Below are 15415 nucleotides of genomic sequence, written 5' to 3'. Positions count from 1 at the left end.
CTCACGCTAAAGAAAGTAATTCTTGAATAATTATAAGAGTACAAAACCCATTCACTTCCAGCCACCCTCTTAGGCTGAATCCCAGCTGTTTCACATCAGCTTCATAATACAAGGCTGCTGCAAGAGCCAAGAGGCCAAGGACACTTCTCCTCTGCTACAAACCTCCATCTGGCTATGATTTAAATGAAAGAACAAAAATCCAAATGTAAAATACTCTTTTAATTACTAAATTAAGACGGTTAAACATTTTTAAAAATGTAAACTTGCAAATAAAAACAACAACAAAATGTAATTAAGACTAAAATTATTTTTTTAAAAAAAACTTAAAAGAGACATAGAAAGGATGTGGCTTTTTTGTTTCTTTTTGGTTAAAGGTAAGAAAAGAAGGTATCCAAGGCTGATACAGACAACTGAAAAAGTAATACTTGTGTGTATCCCTCCATTCCCTCCCCGTTTCCCCATAAAAGAAGTGCATAGTAATTCCACTGAAACACTTGCAGACATATTGAAAGTAATTTCATCAGCAGTACAGGACATTTAAAACACCTACTTTACGATGGGTTATGGTATGTGAAAAAGGTACTCTAGCAGATGCCTGATGAATGGTTAAGCATGGGGACATGATTAAAATGCTATGAGGTTGAGACTATTTGCGTGTGGTTGTAATGTTTATTAATTTTTTTAAAAAATCAGAAAATGTTCAGTATACATATTTTGATACAGGAAAGTACTTGCAGTTTCAGTCTTCCAGTCTGAACAGGTAATGGCGCATTTTCTTGCTTTAATAAGTTTGTTATTAAATTTTGATCACAAATTCAAACCACGCAGTTGGCAAAAGTTGCTGGAAATGCTGCACATGATTTCTGAAAGTTCAAAAGTTACAACGACCTACAGGTACATAGTCAAACCCAAAAGTGCAATCCAATTTAAAAAGTCATGCTTGGCAAAAGCCAAAAATTCAGTCACTGGCTTTCAGAATCTTCACCAGTGTTTCATGTCTACAAGGAAATTAGTCTTTTTCTGGGTGCTTCAGCATTATGGCTAATCCGTTTCTGAAATGAGTTTCCTCTGCAGTAGCACCCACAACTATATATACAAGTATGTATATATTTTACATATATCTTATATATAAAAGCAAAAAAGGAAAAGGAAAAAACCAAACCAACCAAACGAAACCAAAATCCCCAAACACTGGTCCTGATTTTATTTTGTTAGAACGTGAAAAAATGTAGACAAAAAGAGGCCACTTTTGGAAAATAATACTTTAGTTGAATCAGGAGAAGACTAGTTAAAATCACATAACTTTGCATTATTATTATTTTTTTAAAAAAGGAAAGCACTAGGATGTTATTGGCACTGAATTACTATTTACACTGAACAAAGATTTTGCAGTTTACATAACATCAAAACAATGCAGTTTCTGAGTCTCTGATGAAGAACAAAATCAAGTGTTCACTTTTCTGTTCATAGAAGACATTCAGATCTTTACGGCAGGTTAGGTCTGGGAATTCTCAGCTTCTGGCTCCAGTGCTTTTTGGTGCTCTAAGATGCAGCCTTTGGAAGTAGCTAGTCAGCCTTTGTCAGCTGCAGTCGGAACACCTGATAACTGTAGTCTGCACAGACCAGAAAAATTACAGGTTGTCACCAGGCTGGTACTGGGGTTCAGTTGCAGTAAAGTAGTCTTCAAGGAAACCCTGCAAGTACTCAAATGTTGGGCGCTCTTCTGGGTCTTTCTTCCAGCAGTGGATCATGAGCTCATGTAGGGAGATGGGGCAATCCTGAGGGCATGGCATCCTATAGCCCCGTTCTACCTGCTCCAGGACTTCACGGTTATTCATACCTGCAAAAACAACAACAGAGAGACGTACTGAAAATGAATTTTGTTTGGAAAAAAGCAATAGGGCTGGGCATATTTCCCTTAACAACCATCATCTTGTCAGGACTCCAGCAGCAGATACCAAGATGAAGTATTTATCACACATTATGGTCAGTGGCTTCAACGTGCCAGAACTATCAAACAGAATAGCAAATTCAGTATTTGGTGCCTAGAAGTAGTTTGTGGATGAACAATACTTAAATTTGCATTTGATGGCACCTAAATTATAGGTGCATCAAAATTGCGATTCAGAAAAGGTGTTGTCAGGTGTCTGCTGCAAACACACGAAGAGCACAGCGGGGCCACACACCCAAACCCTTCTCTCAGTGTCCCCATCTCTTTGGGGAGTACAAAGTTCTGGAGATTTCCTGTGGGTCTGCAGAACACATGCAGAAGCGCCCCACCCCCATCGTTGGGAACCCTCACTGAACAGGGTTCTTGACTGTGGGAAGGCTTCTATGTGCGCTTAGCCAGACACACTTAGAAATCCCCCTTCAGATCTTCCTACTCGACATGAGAAGTTCAGGGGTGGATAAGGCTAGGGATGGAGCCAGCCCACGTACCCACATGTCCCCTGTGTGATCTGAGCAGAGTTCAGATAATGCCCAAACAGGGCTACTGACACCATACAATTGAGAGAAATGGCCTCTCGACTATGGCAAGGATTTGAAGGGCAGTGCATATGTGGAGGAGATCTCTGTGTGCAGACAGAATTTCATATTGTTTTTGCTGCCTGAAATGAGGTGGGGGTTTTTTGTTGGTGCTCTGCCATGCACACGTATAATTTCCTGGGATCCAAGCATTAAAGCCACAGATTTCACCCAACTCACATAATTGTCTGAAATCATTTTTAGCATGGTTTCTTATTTCCTTACCTGGATATGGCACTCTCCCTTTTGTTACTAGCTCTGTCAGCAATATTCCAAAGGACCAGACGTCTGATTTTATTGTAAACCTTCCATACAAGGCAGCTTCAGGGGCAGTCCATTTTATTGGAAACTTTGCACCTAGGAGAGAAGAAAGCAGCTACCATTGAGGTATAAGTGGCTAGTAGGAGGTCACTTCATTTCTTTACTTGGGGAAATAATTCAAAGCTTCCTTCTATTTAATATCGACTTCAGGCCACAACATTCTTTTTTTCTTTTCTTTCTCATATTTACAACATGATGCTTCTGGGTATATTTGCACATAAATGACAGCGATTGTGTGTGTGTGTGTGTGTGTGTGTGTGTGATCATCAGAAATTAGGATGCATTTGGCACCATCGAAATCTACCTGTTCTTATTGCAAAATCTAGAAGCATAATTATTTTGAACATGATGCTTGCATATGGAAAGGCACCTACCATATTTTTTGCCCTATAGGACACACTTTTCCCCCCTCCAAAAATGAAGGGGAAATGTGTGTGCGTCCTATGGGGCGAATGCAGGCTTTCGCTGAAGCCGCACCGACCCCTCTCGCTCTCCAGGCTTCAGGAGAGCCCCACCGCCAGCCCCACAAGCTCGGGGGACAGCGGGGAGGCACAGCGCGCCTTTCCCGCTGTCCCCCGACTTGGTTAGAAGGCTGGCGGGGGGGGGGGGGGAGAAGCCTGCTCCTCCCTGTCGCCAGACCCGCAAACTCGGGGGACAGCAGGAGAGGCGCAGCGCGCCTTTCCCGCTGTCCCCCGACTTGGTTAGAAGGCTGGCGGGGGGAGAAGCCTGCTCCTCCCCGTCACCAGCCCCGCAAACTCCAGCCCCAGCGCGCCTTTCCCGCTGTCCCCCGACTTGGTTAGAAGGCTGGCGGAGGGCTTCCCCCTCCTCCAGCCCCGCAAGCTCCCAGAGCGATGCTGAAGCTGCACGCAGCTTCGGCATCGCTCTGGGTCCTGTTCTGGGGGCTGGCGTCGGGGGAAGCTCGGGCTTCCCCCGCCCCAGCCCCGCGCCTGGGGAAAAAATTTTTTTCCCCCTTCATTCCCCCCCCCCCAATCTAGGTGCGTCCTATGGGCCGGTGCATCCTATAGGGCGAAAAATACGGTAAGTATCGTGAAAGGTTTCTAGAGGAGAAGTGAGGAACCTCCCATCACTCTCAGACACATCCCTGTAACACCCATCTAAACACCCATCTTCTCTCTTCCCCTTTTCCTGTCTTCTCCTTAGCTATTAGCACGTCAGATTCAAGGTTTTACTACTTGTGTATTAAACCCTATGTGGTTCCTGATCAGGGTATCTGAGAAGTCACCTCTCCCTCTAATTTCACCCTGGTCTCTTGAGGTCAGTGGATGAAGATTTGTTGATAGTGCAGCATGCCATGGTGGTGAAGCATGCTGTCACTTGAGCACATGATTTTATCACTGTTTGCACCAGTTGTCTGGAATTCTTATCCCCTGCAAGTGAAGCAAGCCCCAATATTTTGTAAGGGGGGAAATTCTTTTCTCCCAAAGCTTCATGAATTAGCCCATTTTATTTCTGTAGTTTTTAATTTTTATTGGCCTAATGTTTTCAATATTGTTTTATGGTTTGTATTATATTTTCTGTTTTTCTACCATAGTAGCATGCTGCAATGAAAGGGTTAAGCCTTTCCTCCCCAAGTGTCAACCCCCCTGGAAATCCTGCTCCTTCCCTCCGGCATTGCAGTTAGACCCTGGGGGGGGGGAGTGGAGTCTCATTTATGTAAAACTAGCTTATCCCCCCCCCAAATAAAATAAAATCAGCATTTAAAAATATACATAATTACATATGAAAACGCAGGCATTTTGTGTGGGTGTGTCATGAACAGGGATAGAGGGATAATAATAATAATAATAATAATAATAATAATAATAATAATAATAATTTATTTATACCCCACCCATCTGGCTGAGTTTCCCCAGCCACTCTGGGCGGCTCCCAATCACATGTTAAAAACAGTACAGCGTTACATATTAAAAGCTTCCCTGAACAGGGCTGCCTTAAGATGTCTTCTGAATGTCAGGTAGTTGTTTATCTCTTTGACATCTGATGGGAGGGCATTCCACAGGGCGGGCGCCACTACCGAGAAGGCCCTCTGTCTGGTTCCCTGTAACCTCACTTCTCGCTATGAGGGAACCGCCAGAAGGCCCTCGGAGCTGGATCAGTCTATTTATTATTTATTATTAATTAAACTGTATACTAACCTTCCAGTCTATGTCAATTTCAAGTGTGTTCATTCTACCATAATATGTTAGGGTTGCCATATTTCAAATAGTGAGAATCCGGACAGAAAAGTTGAGCTTTTTTGGGGTTGGGTTGCCATACATCCACCGCCACGAAAACTGCTTCTGACTGCAGTCTTCCAAATATGTCCAGGAAATTCTGGACATATGGCAACCCTATGATATTTTAAAAAAACATGATCTGCATGGAAATTGGTACTGAAGTTGTATTTTATCATGCATTCTACGATTCTATGTTTCTAAATGAATGTTGCCCTTAAATATGCATTTCAAAGATGTTTTGGTGAAGGGCAAAATCCAAGGGATAGTTACATTCCAATCCACACGTAAGTCTGGGAAGATTAGATCCAGTCAGTTCACAAAGGAATTCACAGAAATTTAATTTGTCAAGCACCTGTAGATCATGACCTGGCCACTCATTCATAGTGATCTAGACTTGCAGTCAGACTTGCAACACTATGCAGGGAAGAGTGAGAAGGCAGGAACATTTTGCTGCATGCCAGGGAAACCACATGTCAGTGCATGCCCACCCGTTGCTTCCACATGATTGATAGGAAATAAATAAAGTTTGCAGGCCTATTTTGCTCTTATAAATAGTCAGCGTAAATGTTAGAAAAACACTGAAAAATCAGACTCAATGAATAGTACCACATCTTATAAGACCACTGGAGATGGGTATCAACACCATCTGCTTCCTTTAGCAATTTATTCAGGGATTCATAGGAGCACTTTTTAGAGAGTGGAAGAGGCAGGAAGTCAGTTCTATTAATGTCAAGTACACAAACTATCAGGTGGCAAGGGAAAAAAAAAATGAAAGCCAAGTGTATTTGACATGCAACCTTCAAGGCTTAACAGAAAACAAGCGTTTCCTGTCTCCAAAAGCAATTGCCAGCCTGTATCATACTTTCCCAGCCAGTCTTCTGTTCCTGTGTGCCAGAGACACCATAGGAACAGTAGCTGGCTAGATAAACACGACAATCCCCCAGCTGCATCCCTCTGGAAAATCTATGTGAGAGGGTCGTGGGGGAAAACATACAAAAACAGCTATTGCTTCAAAGTGTTACTATGCCATCAACAGCCCCTCTGGAGTTAAGCAATGTTGAGCAAGGGGAAATCTGTACAATACTCCAGTATTTAAAAGCTTGCTTCAAAAATTATTTTAAATATAAGGGAGAAATTCCAGACAGTGATCTGAATTACAGGCTCTAGAATGCATATAGAGAAATCATTGCCAATAGGTCTGCATTAATTCATGTAACTCAGGCTGATTATAGAATTTCCTCTTGCAGAATGTATATCCAGAAGAATCTACAGAAGAATCTGCAAGTGTATTACAATCAACATTCATTTAATTCTGCATTTTTATATAGAGCATACATTTTTGGGGGAACTATTAGCAAAGCAGTTTGGTTACTGTGGGCCCAGACAATGATATTAAGTTTGCCCTTTAAGAGAAAATCCTAATGCTTTTCACAAAAGCAAGGTCACTAGTGGAGGCTCTCCTCCACAGAGAGAGCCTTTTAAGAACATATGATAATCCCTACTGCCAAAGGCCCATCCATCTAGCATTCTGTTCTCAATGGTATTTACAGCGGTGAAGTCCTGTGGATGGAAATCTCTCACTAGGGAAATTTGCTTGGCTTACATGTTTTTGGTGCCCAGTAAGACCTGTGTTCTCTTGGGCTTTTATTTCCCCCCCATTTTTAAACTGTTTTATTTACTACTTTTAATCCGCTGTGAATTTGTTTTATTTAAGTTTTTGCTCTACTGTATTGATTTTACTGTGGCTTGTATGTCCTTAAGTACCGCACTGGCAATTATACTGGACAGTATTCAAAGAGATATGAGAAAGTCAAAGTAGCATAGTTTAAGTATGTTATGAATTGAAGCATGGTACATGTTATGAAGTAAATTCACTTCAACCAATAAAATATTTAGAAACTAACAAGGAAATAATTGGTTTGCATGATTCATTTTTACATGATCATGCTACAACCAGAATGTTTGACTGTTACATTTAGTTTTCCTTGGGATGATAATTTTCAAGATATGCTGGCTGTACTAATCCATAAGGGAAAAAGTACTATATGGACTGATCCATATATATGGAGTGAAGAATTTACAGAACAGTTTCTTCTAAAATGTTCTTAACAGTACACTAAGGAAATAATATTCCACTTTACTTATAGCTGTTGTTCCCTTTGACAGGGTTTTATCCATTGGTTGCTTAAGCTCACACAGCTGATCTTTCTTTCCGTAGGGTCAAAAGCATCCTGAACAATAGGAGCTATTCTGTATGGGCCTGTATGGGTCTGCAGTACAGGGGATTAATTGCCTAAATTTGGGACATTCCCCTTTGCACTGCAGCCCCATATTAAACAGCCCTCATGATTTAGGCACCCTACCAATGTGAGAAGGTTTTGTGGGGGTACAGAGAGCTGTGGTGGGAGGCGCCAGAAAATAAAGATCATGTGCACAAGTTGCTGCCTCTTTGAGCAGCCATCCAACACAAGCCATAGTTTATGCTGTTGTATGGTACTGAGTTTAGGGCAGGCACAGGCAACCTTGGCCCTCCAGATATTTTGGAACTACAACTCCCATGATCCCTAGCTCACAGGACCAGTGGTCAGGGATTATGGGAACTGTAGTCCCAAAACATCTGGAGGGCCGAGGTTACCTATGCCTGGTTTAGGGTCTGTTTCGTTTTTCCTTACACTCAGCAACAGAATCCCATTCCTCTTTATCTTTCAGAAATTCTTATTGAAAACCGCTGGTCAAATTGGCCAAAGAGGTCATATATTATATGTCAGGGGTTCAGGAGCAGAGGCACAGGGAAGAGAGGAGATGGAGAGCGAAGGGGAAGAATCCGAGGGGAGCGTAGGAGAAGAGGACAGTGGACCGAGGGATTCCATGAGCCTCTCCAGCGAATCGTAAGATTCACAGAAGGGGGCGCCAGTGGCCAGGGGTAGGGGGTTCCCAAGGGGAACGCCCCAGGAGCAAGGGGGCAGCAGGGACTCCCAGAGCAGTAGTTGGAAATCAGGACCAGCTTCCCCACCAGAGCAGAGTGGGGGGGAAGAGTCCCAAGGATCGGGGCCAGTGCATTCCCCACCAGGGAGAGAAGATAAGGCAGGGCTGACCACACCTCCATCGGAGAGTCAGACAACGGAGGGGAGGTCAGATCCGGCCAGTATCCCGGAAGAGGGAAGCAGTGACAGAAGTAGTGTAACGGTCAGGAGGAAGGTCACTGGGTTGGCGCGAGAGGCAAGTTCAAATGTACAGGAGCGCGGGACAGCAGAGAATGAGGATTGGGAACCGGGTCCTAAAGCCCGCCGGAGGGAGGGGGAGGAGCTAAGCGACTCAGCGTCGGAAGAGTCCAGAAAGGGCAATGCCCCAGCGGGCAGGAGGACCCAGAGGAGGAGAGAGCAGCGTAAAAGGTGGAGCAGGGCTAGGATCTTAAACTGGTGTCATAGGGGAGGAGACTCAGACGGTACTTCGCCGGTCTAGGGTTTAAGACGTAGAGCTGCGCGCTGCGGCTTTGAAATGGAAACTGAACCTCAATAAAGACTTTTGTACATAACGACAGCCTAGCGTTGGTCCTCTGTGAGCTGGGACCTAGAGGCAGCTTTGACATTATACAATTACACTTCCATTTCCCGTGTATTGGAACTGATAAACAGTTTCATAATTCCCCATCTATACTTGTGAACTGAACATTGATTCACATTTCCTTTACACTAGATGAGTAGGAAGAAGACCCATCAAGATTTTGGCATGTTTTTCTATCAATCACCTTTGAAAGCTACAGTAAAAGTTATAGTGACTACTTATCCTACCTTGTCGGGCTGTGTATTCATTGTCTTCAATTAATCTTGCTAGTCCAAAATCAGCAATCTTGCATATTAGACCATTTCCCACCAGGATGTTTGCAGAACGCAGGTCTCTGTGTATGTAATTCATTCGCTCAATGTAAGCCATTCCTGCAGCAACCTGTTGGATTTACAATACACTCTACTTAATAAAGAACACAGAACCTTGACATGAGTACATTGTACTAAGCACATAGTCAAAATTTACCTGTGCTGCCATATCCACTAGGTTTGGCAATTTCAGAGCTCTTCCTTCTCCATCTTTTAAGAAATCTAGCAAACTTCCTGCAATGCAATACAAAAAAGGGGGTTTAAAGAGGTTTAGGTACTCAGTGCTGGACAACACATAGACACCAATGTTTTTCATTGAATGTAATGATACATTTTTTTTTTAAAGTGTAGGTTATACAATTTATGGAAGATTTCAGGTAAGATAACCAGATGGAGTTTGCAGAATTACAGAATCTGAAATGGTAGATTAATTCAAGTGAACTACAACCCTACTTTCATACCTATTACCAGATTTTCTAACACCTAACTATCCCAACCTAAAAATCTCCTGATGTATATTATTATTATGACACCAGCATAAGATTATCGTGCTGTCATAGTTGCCTGTACGCTCCATCTTAAACATTTATGGGCATATATTCACGAAAAGGATTCATGAGAATCCTTCCAAAAATATTCTTGTAGAAGTCACTATATGCCTTGTTTGGACTGGCCATAATGCCTTGCTCACACCTTTTCTCACTTAATACCATTCATTAATTTACATTTTAATATACAGTGAAAGATACATAGTTGCATATAGAGATAGGTGGGCAAACAAATGTTGAAAGTGTGATGTCTTGATGTTTTGACACTTGGCTGGGATAGGGCTTTGAGATTTCTTTCCTTGGGGTGCCTGGGTTCTGGAGAGTGAAATGCATTTTGAGCAACATAGAAATGTGCATTTTGAGAAACTGTTATAATTTTCATTAACCTGGCTTGTGTGCCACACTAAACCAAACTATGTCTTTGCATGGACATGCAAGTGTGTGGACTCTGGGAAAGGCGACTGCAGCTCCTTTGCACCTGTGCTGCACTCTGCTAAGCCATGGCTTGACTTTGTGTGCAGTAAGAACCCGGGGTTCTGATTTAGATCTCTCTAGATTAACCACAAGCCGTAACCAAAATTTAGCCCATGGTTTACTGTTTGTGGTTTGTCTGGGAGAGCTAAATCCCATCCTGGGTCTGAACAACATGTTAAATCAGACCTGGCTTACTTTTTGGGAAGGGGAAAAGTGGCCATGACCTTCTCTCTGGGAAACTACATACTTGGTTTGTGCTAAGCCATGGTGCAAAGCAGGCCAATAGATCACGTCACCAGGATGTATGTGCTTTTCATTAACTATCACCAAAGTTACCTCTCAGAAGCAAATGGAATATCTAGCAAGTGTATTCAGTAAACTATGTTTCTGGATGTAGAATACAAGACAAGAATACTTAACAAGATATGGTTCTTTTATGCCTAAATGTAAATGCAGCGGGAAGTGTAAAACAGCTTAATAAAGCCCCCTTTGCCGAAACAAAATAGAAGGGAAAACAGTGTTTTACTCTGAATTTACAACTTTTAGTATCAGTTTGCATGAAATCAGAGCAAACCCAACAAAGAGCGAGACTTTAACAAGATCAACCAATTACTTTGTATGAATATTTTTTAAAAGGTAAAAGATGCCAGTGCCCATGCATGGCTAACTCATCATTAAAATGAGTTCTCACCGCCCTAACAATACCTTGCAGAGGCCTTCTATGCAGGTAATATATTTAGAAGGTCAGTTCAGAATGCTTCGTTAAGCATTCCCTGATGGAGAAAGTGGCTAGATCGCACGACAATGCCTGAGCTCAGCAAATCCATGGAGCCACAATTGCCTTAGGAAGTGGAAATCAATAACCCTTTCCATTTAAGAGAGAATAAGATGGAGTAATATATAAAAATTTAAAGATACAGTGTTAAGGGAAAATAGCCTGGTATGGATTGCAGAGCAGCTAGGAACAGCAAGATGGGAAAGAAAGAAATGGACCATTTTTCAACACTGAAATGACAAAAAGGGTTAAGTAGTTGTGATAATATCACCAATCTTAAAAAGGGATTTCTATTCTTTGTTATTCTGTAAAAAGAATGTAGCACAGAGGCAAGGGTTAATCTTTTGTGCCCTGAACCATAACTTACAGAATCATACATGCCTTCAAAAACAAAAGTAATATCTAAAGTGCTAGATTTTGCAAAATTCTTTTTAAAAATGTTTTCTATCCTAAACAAACAAACAAAAGCAGATGTTCAGTTCTATGATAACATGGTTGCTAGGAAATGCTCAGAGCAGTCTGAGAAGGGATGCGGAAAACAATCTGACAACAAAGTGAAAACACAATTAAAAATACATAAAAGTATGTTTCCTTTCTAGCACTTAAAAATAGCAACTTAAAACTCTTTGCTAGATTGTCACCCACAATCAAATGGGCATAGAAAAATATGCATGCAAATAATTATATAGAGAGATATGGAGGGGTTTTGACAGGGAGATTTTGTGCAGACCTCACTGTACAGCAGAAGCAACAGGGGCAGGAAGACAGAGGCAGTTTTAATGCTGTGGGACCAGAAAGGTTTTAGTGAAGAAGCACATTCTGTCCAAGAAAACATTGCCATTTGTGAAACAAATGCCCTTTCATGTGAATTTATATTGTGTGTACCTACATAATTTCTTTTAAGCTGCCTTGTGGGGAATAGTACTATTTTAGTGTTTTGGCTAAATACATGATTTAATTAAAGTTGATTAAATTAATTTCAATATGTTGCTCAATAGGGCTTCATGTGTATATGATGAGGGATTCAAGATTGCTAAAATGAATCAACAGCCCTCATTCACTTACACACGTAACCCTGGAGTGTTCTGATCAAGACTATCAGGCTGAATTCTAATCCCCACTTACCTTGGCACCCGCAAAATATCTAATTCTGGCATGGAGTAAATGGCAACTTTTATACCCTCCAATTAATCAAAGGCTGTTTTCTTTACTCATTAAGATTTTAATTAATGAGTAATCAATTAACTCGACACTCAAAGAAACCAGAGGCCATGTTTATACTATACGAGTCAACGCAATAATAATTAAAGGAGGCATTCTCCATCACTGCTTCAACAATGCAATGGGAAACAGTGGGGAAACATGTAATGTAGAGGCTCAGGTATAACATGCTGATGGCAGATCAAATCCTCCTTAAACTGTCCTGTGAGCAAGCAGAGGATAGCAATGAAAGGCAGGAAGCAGAGGGTAGTGCTGTGAAATGCCAGAGACAGCATACCCACCAAGACATGAACTTCCTGTTTCCTGCTCGGCAGGGGGTTGTGGTCTCTTCCAACTCTATGATTCTATGATTCTATGATTCATCTGGGGGAATAGGCTTTAAGCAAGACATTCTTTTTCAACAATATGGTGTAGTCAAACCATGGTTCTCAAACGGCTCCATTTTCTAATGTTTCAGGTCCTGAACTCCGAAAACCTGGAAGTAAATGCTCCGGTTTCCGAATGTTTTTTGGAAGCCGAACGTCCAATGTGGCTTCCGCTTGAGTGCAAGAAGCTCTTTCAAGCAACTGGAAGCCGCGTCTCGGCTGTCGAATGTTTCAGAAGTCGAGTGGTCTTCCGGAATGGATTACATTCAACAACCGAGGTTTGGCTGTATCAGACTACAGCCAGGGAAACTCTAGTTTAAACAATCATTTATTCAATGAAGCTCAGTCAATGTGAAGAAGAAGAAGAAGAAGAAGAAGAAGAAGAAGAAGAAGAAGAAGAAGAATAGTAGTAGTAGTAGTAGTTTGGATTTGATATCCCGCCTTTCACTCCCTTTAAGGAGTCTCAAAGCGGCTAACATTCTCCTTTCCCTTCCTCCCCCACAACAAACACTCTGTGAGGTGAGTGGGGCTGAGAGACTTCAAGGAAGTGTGACTGGCCCAAGGTCACCCCGCAGCTGCATGTGGAGGAGCGGAGACGCGAACCCAGTTCCCCAGATTACAAGACTACCGCTCTCAACCACTACACCACACTGGCACTACACCTTAGTACAGCCAATCTGACCTATTTCACAGGATTGTAACGGGATAAAATATGGCTGAGGAGAACTTATTTATGAATTGACTTTTACAGCAGTCTCAAGGCAATGTGAAACAGCTAAAATAGATTTTAAAACAGAAAAAAGAAAATGACTGTAAATGAAATATAGGCTTAAAAACAACACAAAATTAACATATAAGGCAGAGATCTTTTCATCCAGCTGAAAAAGCTTGCCGAAAACAAAAAAATTCTTCAGTTGTTTCTGTTGTATCTCAACTGGGATGCTGCTTCATAAAACAGGAGCAGCCATACTGAAAGCCCTGCTTGGAGTCTTGATAGTTTTGAGACCTGAAGCAGAAACTCTCCTGCAGAATGCAGTGACCTACTGGAAATGTAAGGGTTAGACAGGATGGTCTGTCAAGTAATCTGGTTCCTCTAACAGCAGAACTGGATTGAGGAGCACCACTGGAATATGCACATGCTCCTTCAGGGAGAATGTTATCACATCCAGGACAGGCAATTTACTGACTTCTCAAACCTACCACCAGAGCTTCCATCTTGCCAGAATACAGGCTCATTTTATTAGCCTTCATTCAGCCCAACACTGCATCCAGACACTGTTCCAGGGTCCGCTCACCCATTCCCAGTTGAGATGTTATAGAGAAAGCTGGATATAATCAGGATACTAAAGGCACCTTGCTTCAAATCTTCTAAAACTCACTCTTAATGGCCTGTGATACCACACAGCTCTAGTGTCAGGTCTTCCAAAATCATATTCCCTGGAGATAAGATGAGAAACGCTGCGGAACAGTGCCCCAATATGCACCTCTCATACAGTCCAGGTTACCATGATTAACGGTATCAAAAGCTGATGGGTGATCCACCAGGAGTTGCACTTCCAGTGTTCCTCTCTTGATAAAGAGTGATCAAGGCTGATTCAGTCCCAAACCCAGCTGTGAACCCAGATTGCAATGAGTCTAGAAAACCAGTTTCCTTCAATGATGCTGTCAATGGCACCACCACAACCATCTTGTAGACCTTGCCCAAAAAGAGGTATTTGTGACTAGGTGGTAGTCGTTAAAACACCATCAGGTCTAGGGTCCCCTCCCCTGAACTGACCATGCTACAGCCTCTTTCAAGGTGCCAAGCACCACCTATTCCCACAAAGATGTGTTCACCACACTCTGGATCCACCCAGTCTTGTGTACATCATCACCTTTTGTCACTATTTATGTCACCTTCAGCTCCTTGGAGAGAGAAAAAATGCAATAAAGAACAATTACTTCAAATGGGTAGCTTTAAAAATAATGTGTAAGCAAATGGTTGAAGGTGATGCTAATTTGCATTAATCAAGCTAGAGAGTAATTCCTGACTCACATCTACAAGCAGCATGGTGCTAACTTACCTTTGCTCATATATTCTGTGACAATGTAGATAGGTTCTTCAGACACCACAGCATAGAGCTGGACCAGTTTGTCATGTTTTAGCTTTTTCATGATCTGAGCCTCCTCCAGGAATGATTCTGGGGACATTGTGCCAGGCTTCAGAGTCTTTATTGCCACTTTAGTATTTCCATTCCAAGTACCTACAAAACACCCACAAATGCTGTCAGCAGAAAAATCCAGTGTCCACAGAACCCCCAAGACTCTACTCGCAGTAGGTAAACAAAGAACAGAAGTAGCAAAGATCAGTAAGTGAGACATCTAAGAAGCAGTGGACATTAATGAGACTGTGCATTTTTTGGTTGCCAGTTACTGTAATCTAGATCCATACACTGTAGTGGCCAAAGGGATGAATACACATATGCTAAGCTAGTTTTAACTTCTCTGTTGTAAACGAAGTGACCAAGGACAAGCCATTGATCTTAGGCTAATCTACTTCATACTGTTATTGCACAGCTGAGACACAGCCCTGAGCAACTTGGAACAAATTTTTCTGCCTCTATTATTAAAAGAGGCCATCATTTTTGAGCTCCTTACACAAATCAGCAGAAGTCTAATTTAGTTGACTGAATAGTGCAGACTGATATTTCAGTGCTAAAATTAGTTCCATTTATTTGAGGGAATTCATTATAAAAAGACTTCCTAATGGAAGAAGAAGAGAATATATATATATATATATATATATATATATATATATATATATATATAGCTTTGGCCAAAACAGCACATCACATAGTGTTTTTTTTTATTTAAAATAAAACACAGAGCTAAGGAATTCATTCACTCTTAGTTCTGCATTGAAGCAACAATGGTGAGTGTGTTAATGCAGGAATTCACACATTAGCTCAATACTTTTTTGGTAACTATCTATAGATTCCACCTCCCCTGAAATGAGAAAGAGAAAGCTAGATCATAAAGGGGCTATGCTGACATGTCTATAGATGTTAATACACACAAGCAACTTGTTCTCACG

At 41.7% G+C, this 15415-nt stretch overlaps 1 protein-coding gene across 11 annotated transcripts in view; it reads right to left on the bottom strand.

Annotated features, from left to right (window-relative positions):
• Positions 1 to 200: 200 nt before the first annotated feature.
• Positions 201 to 15415, bottom strand: part of FYN (FYN proto-oncogene, Src family tyrosine kinase) — a 114231-nt gene continuing 99016 nt past the window's right edge. For all 11 annotated transcript variants that reach the window (XM_079971683.1, XM_079971680.1, XM_079971685.1 and 8 more), the window contains 5 exons: positions 14406 to 14585; positions 9117 to 9193; positions 8876 to 9029; positions 2752 to 2883; positions 201 to 1840 (listed from right to left, as the gene is read on the bottom strand). In XM_079971683.1, coding sequence (XP_079827809.1) covers positions 1632 to 1840; positions 2752 to 2883; positions 8876 to 9029; positions 9117 to 9193; positions 14406 to 14585 — 752 coding nt within the window. In that variant the 3' untranslated portion in view covers positions 201 to 1631. The remainder of the gene's footprint in view (positions 1841 to 2751; positions 2884 to 8875; positions 9030 to 9116; positions 9194 to 14405; positions 14586 to 15415) is intronic.

Source organism: Podarcis cretensis, assembly GCF_951804945.1.
Source record: "Podarcis cretensis genome assembly, chromosome: 3".
NCBI lineage: Eukaryota > Metazoa > Chordata > Lepidosauria > Squamata > Lacertidae > Podarcis > Podarcis cretensis.
Note: the sequence above shows the minus strand (reverse complement) of the source record. Positions and strands in the feature narration are given on the sequence as shown.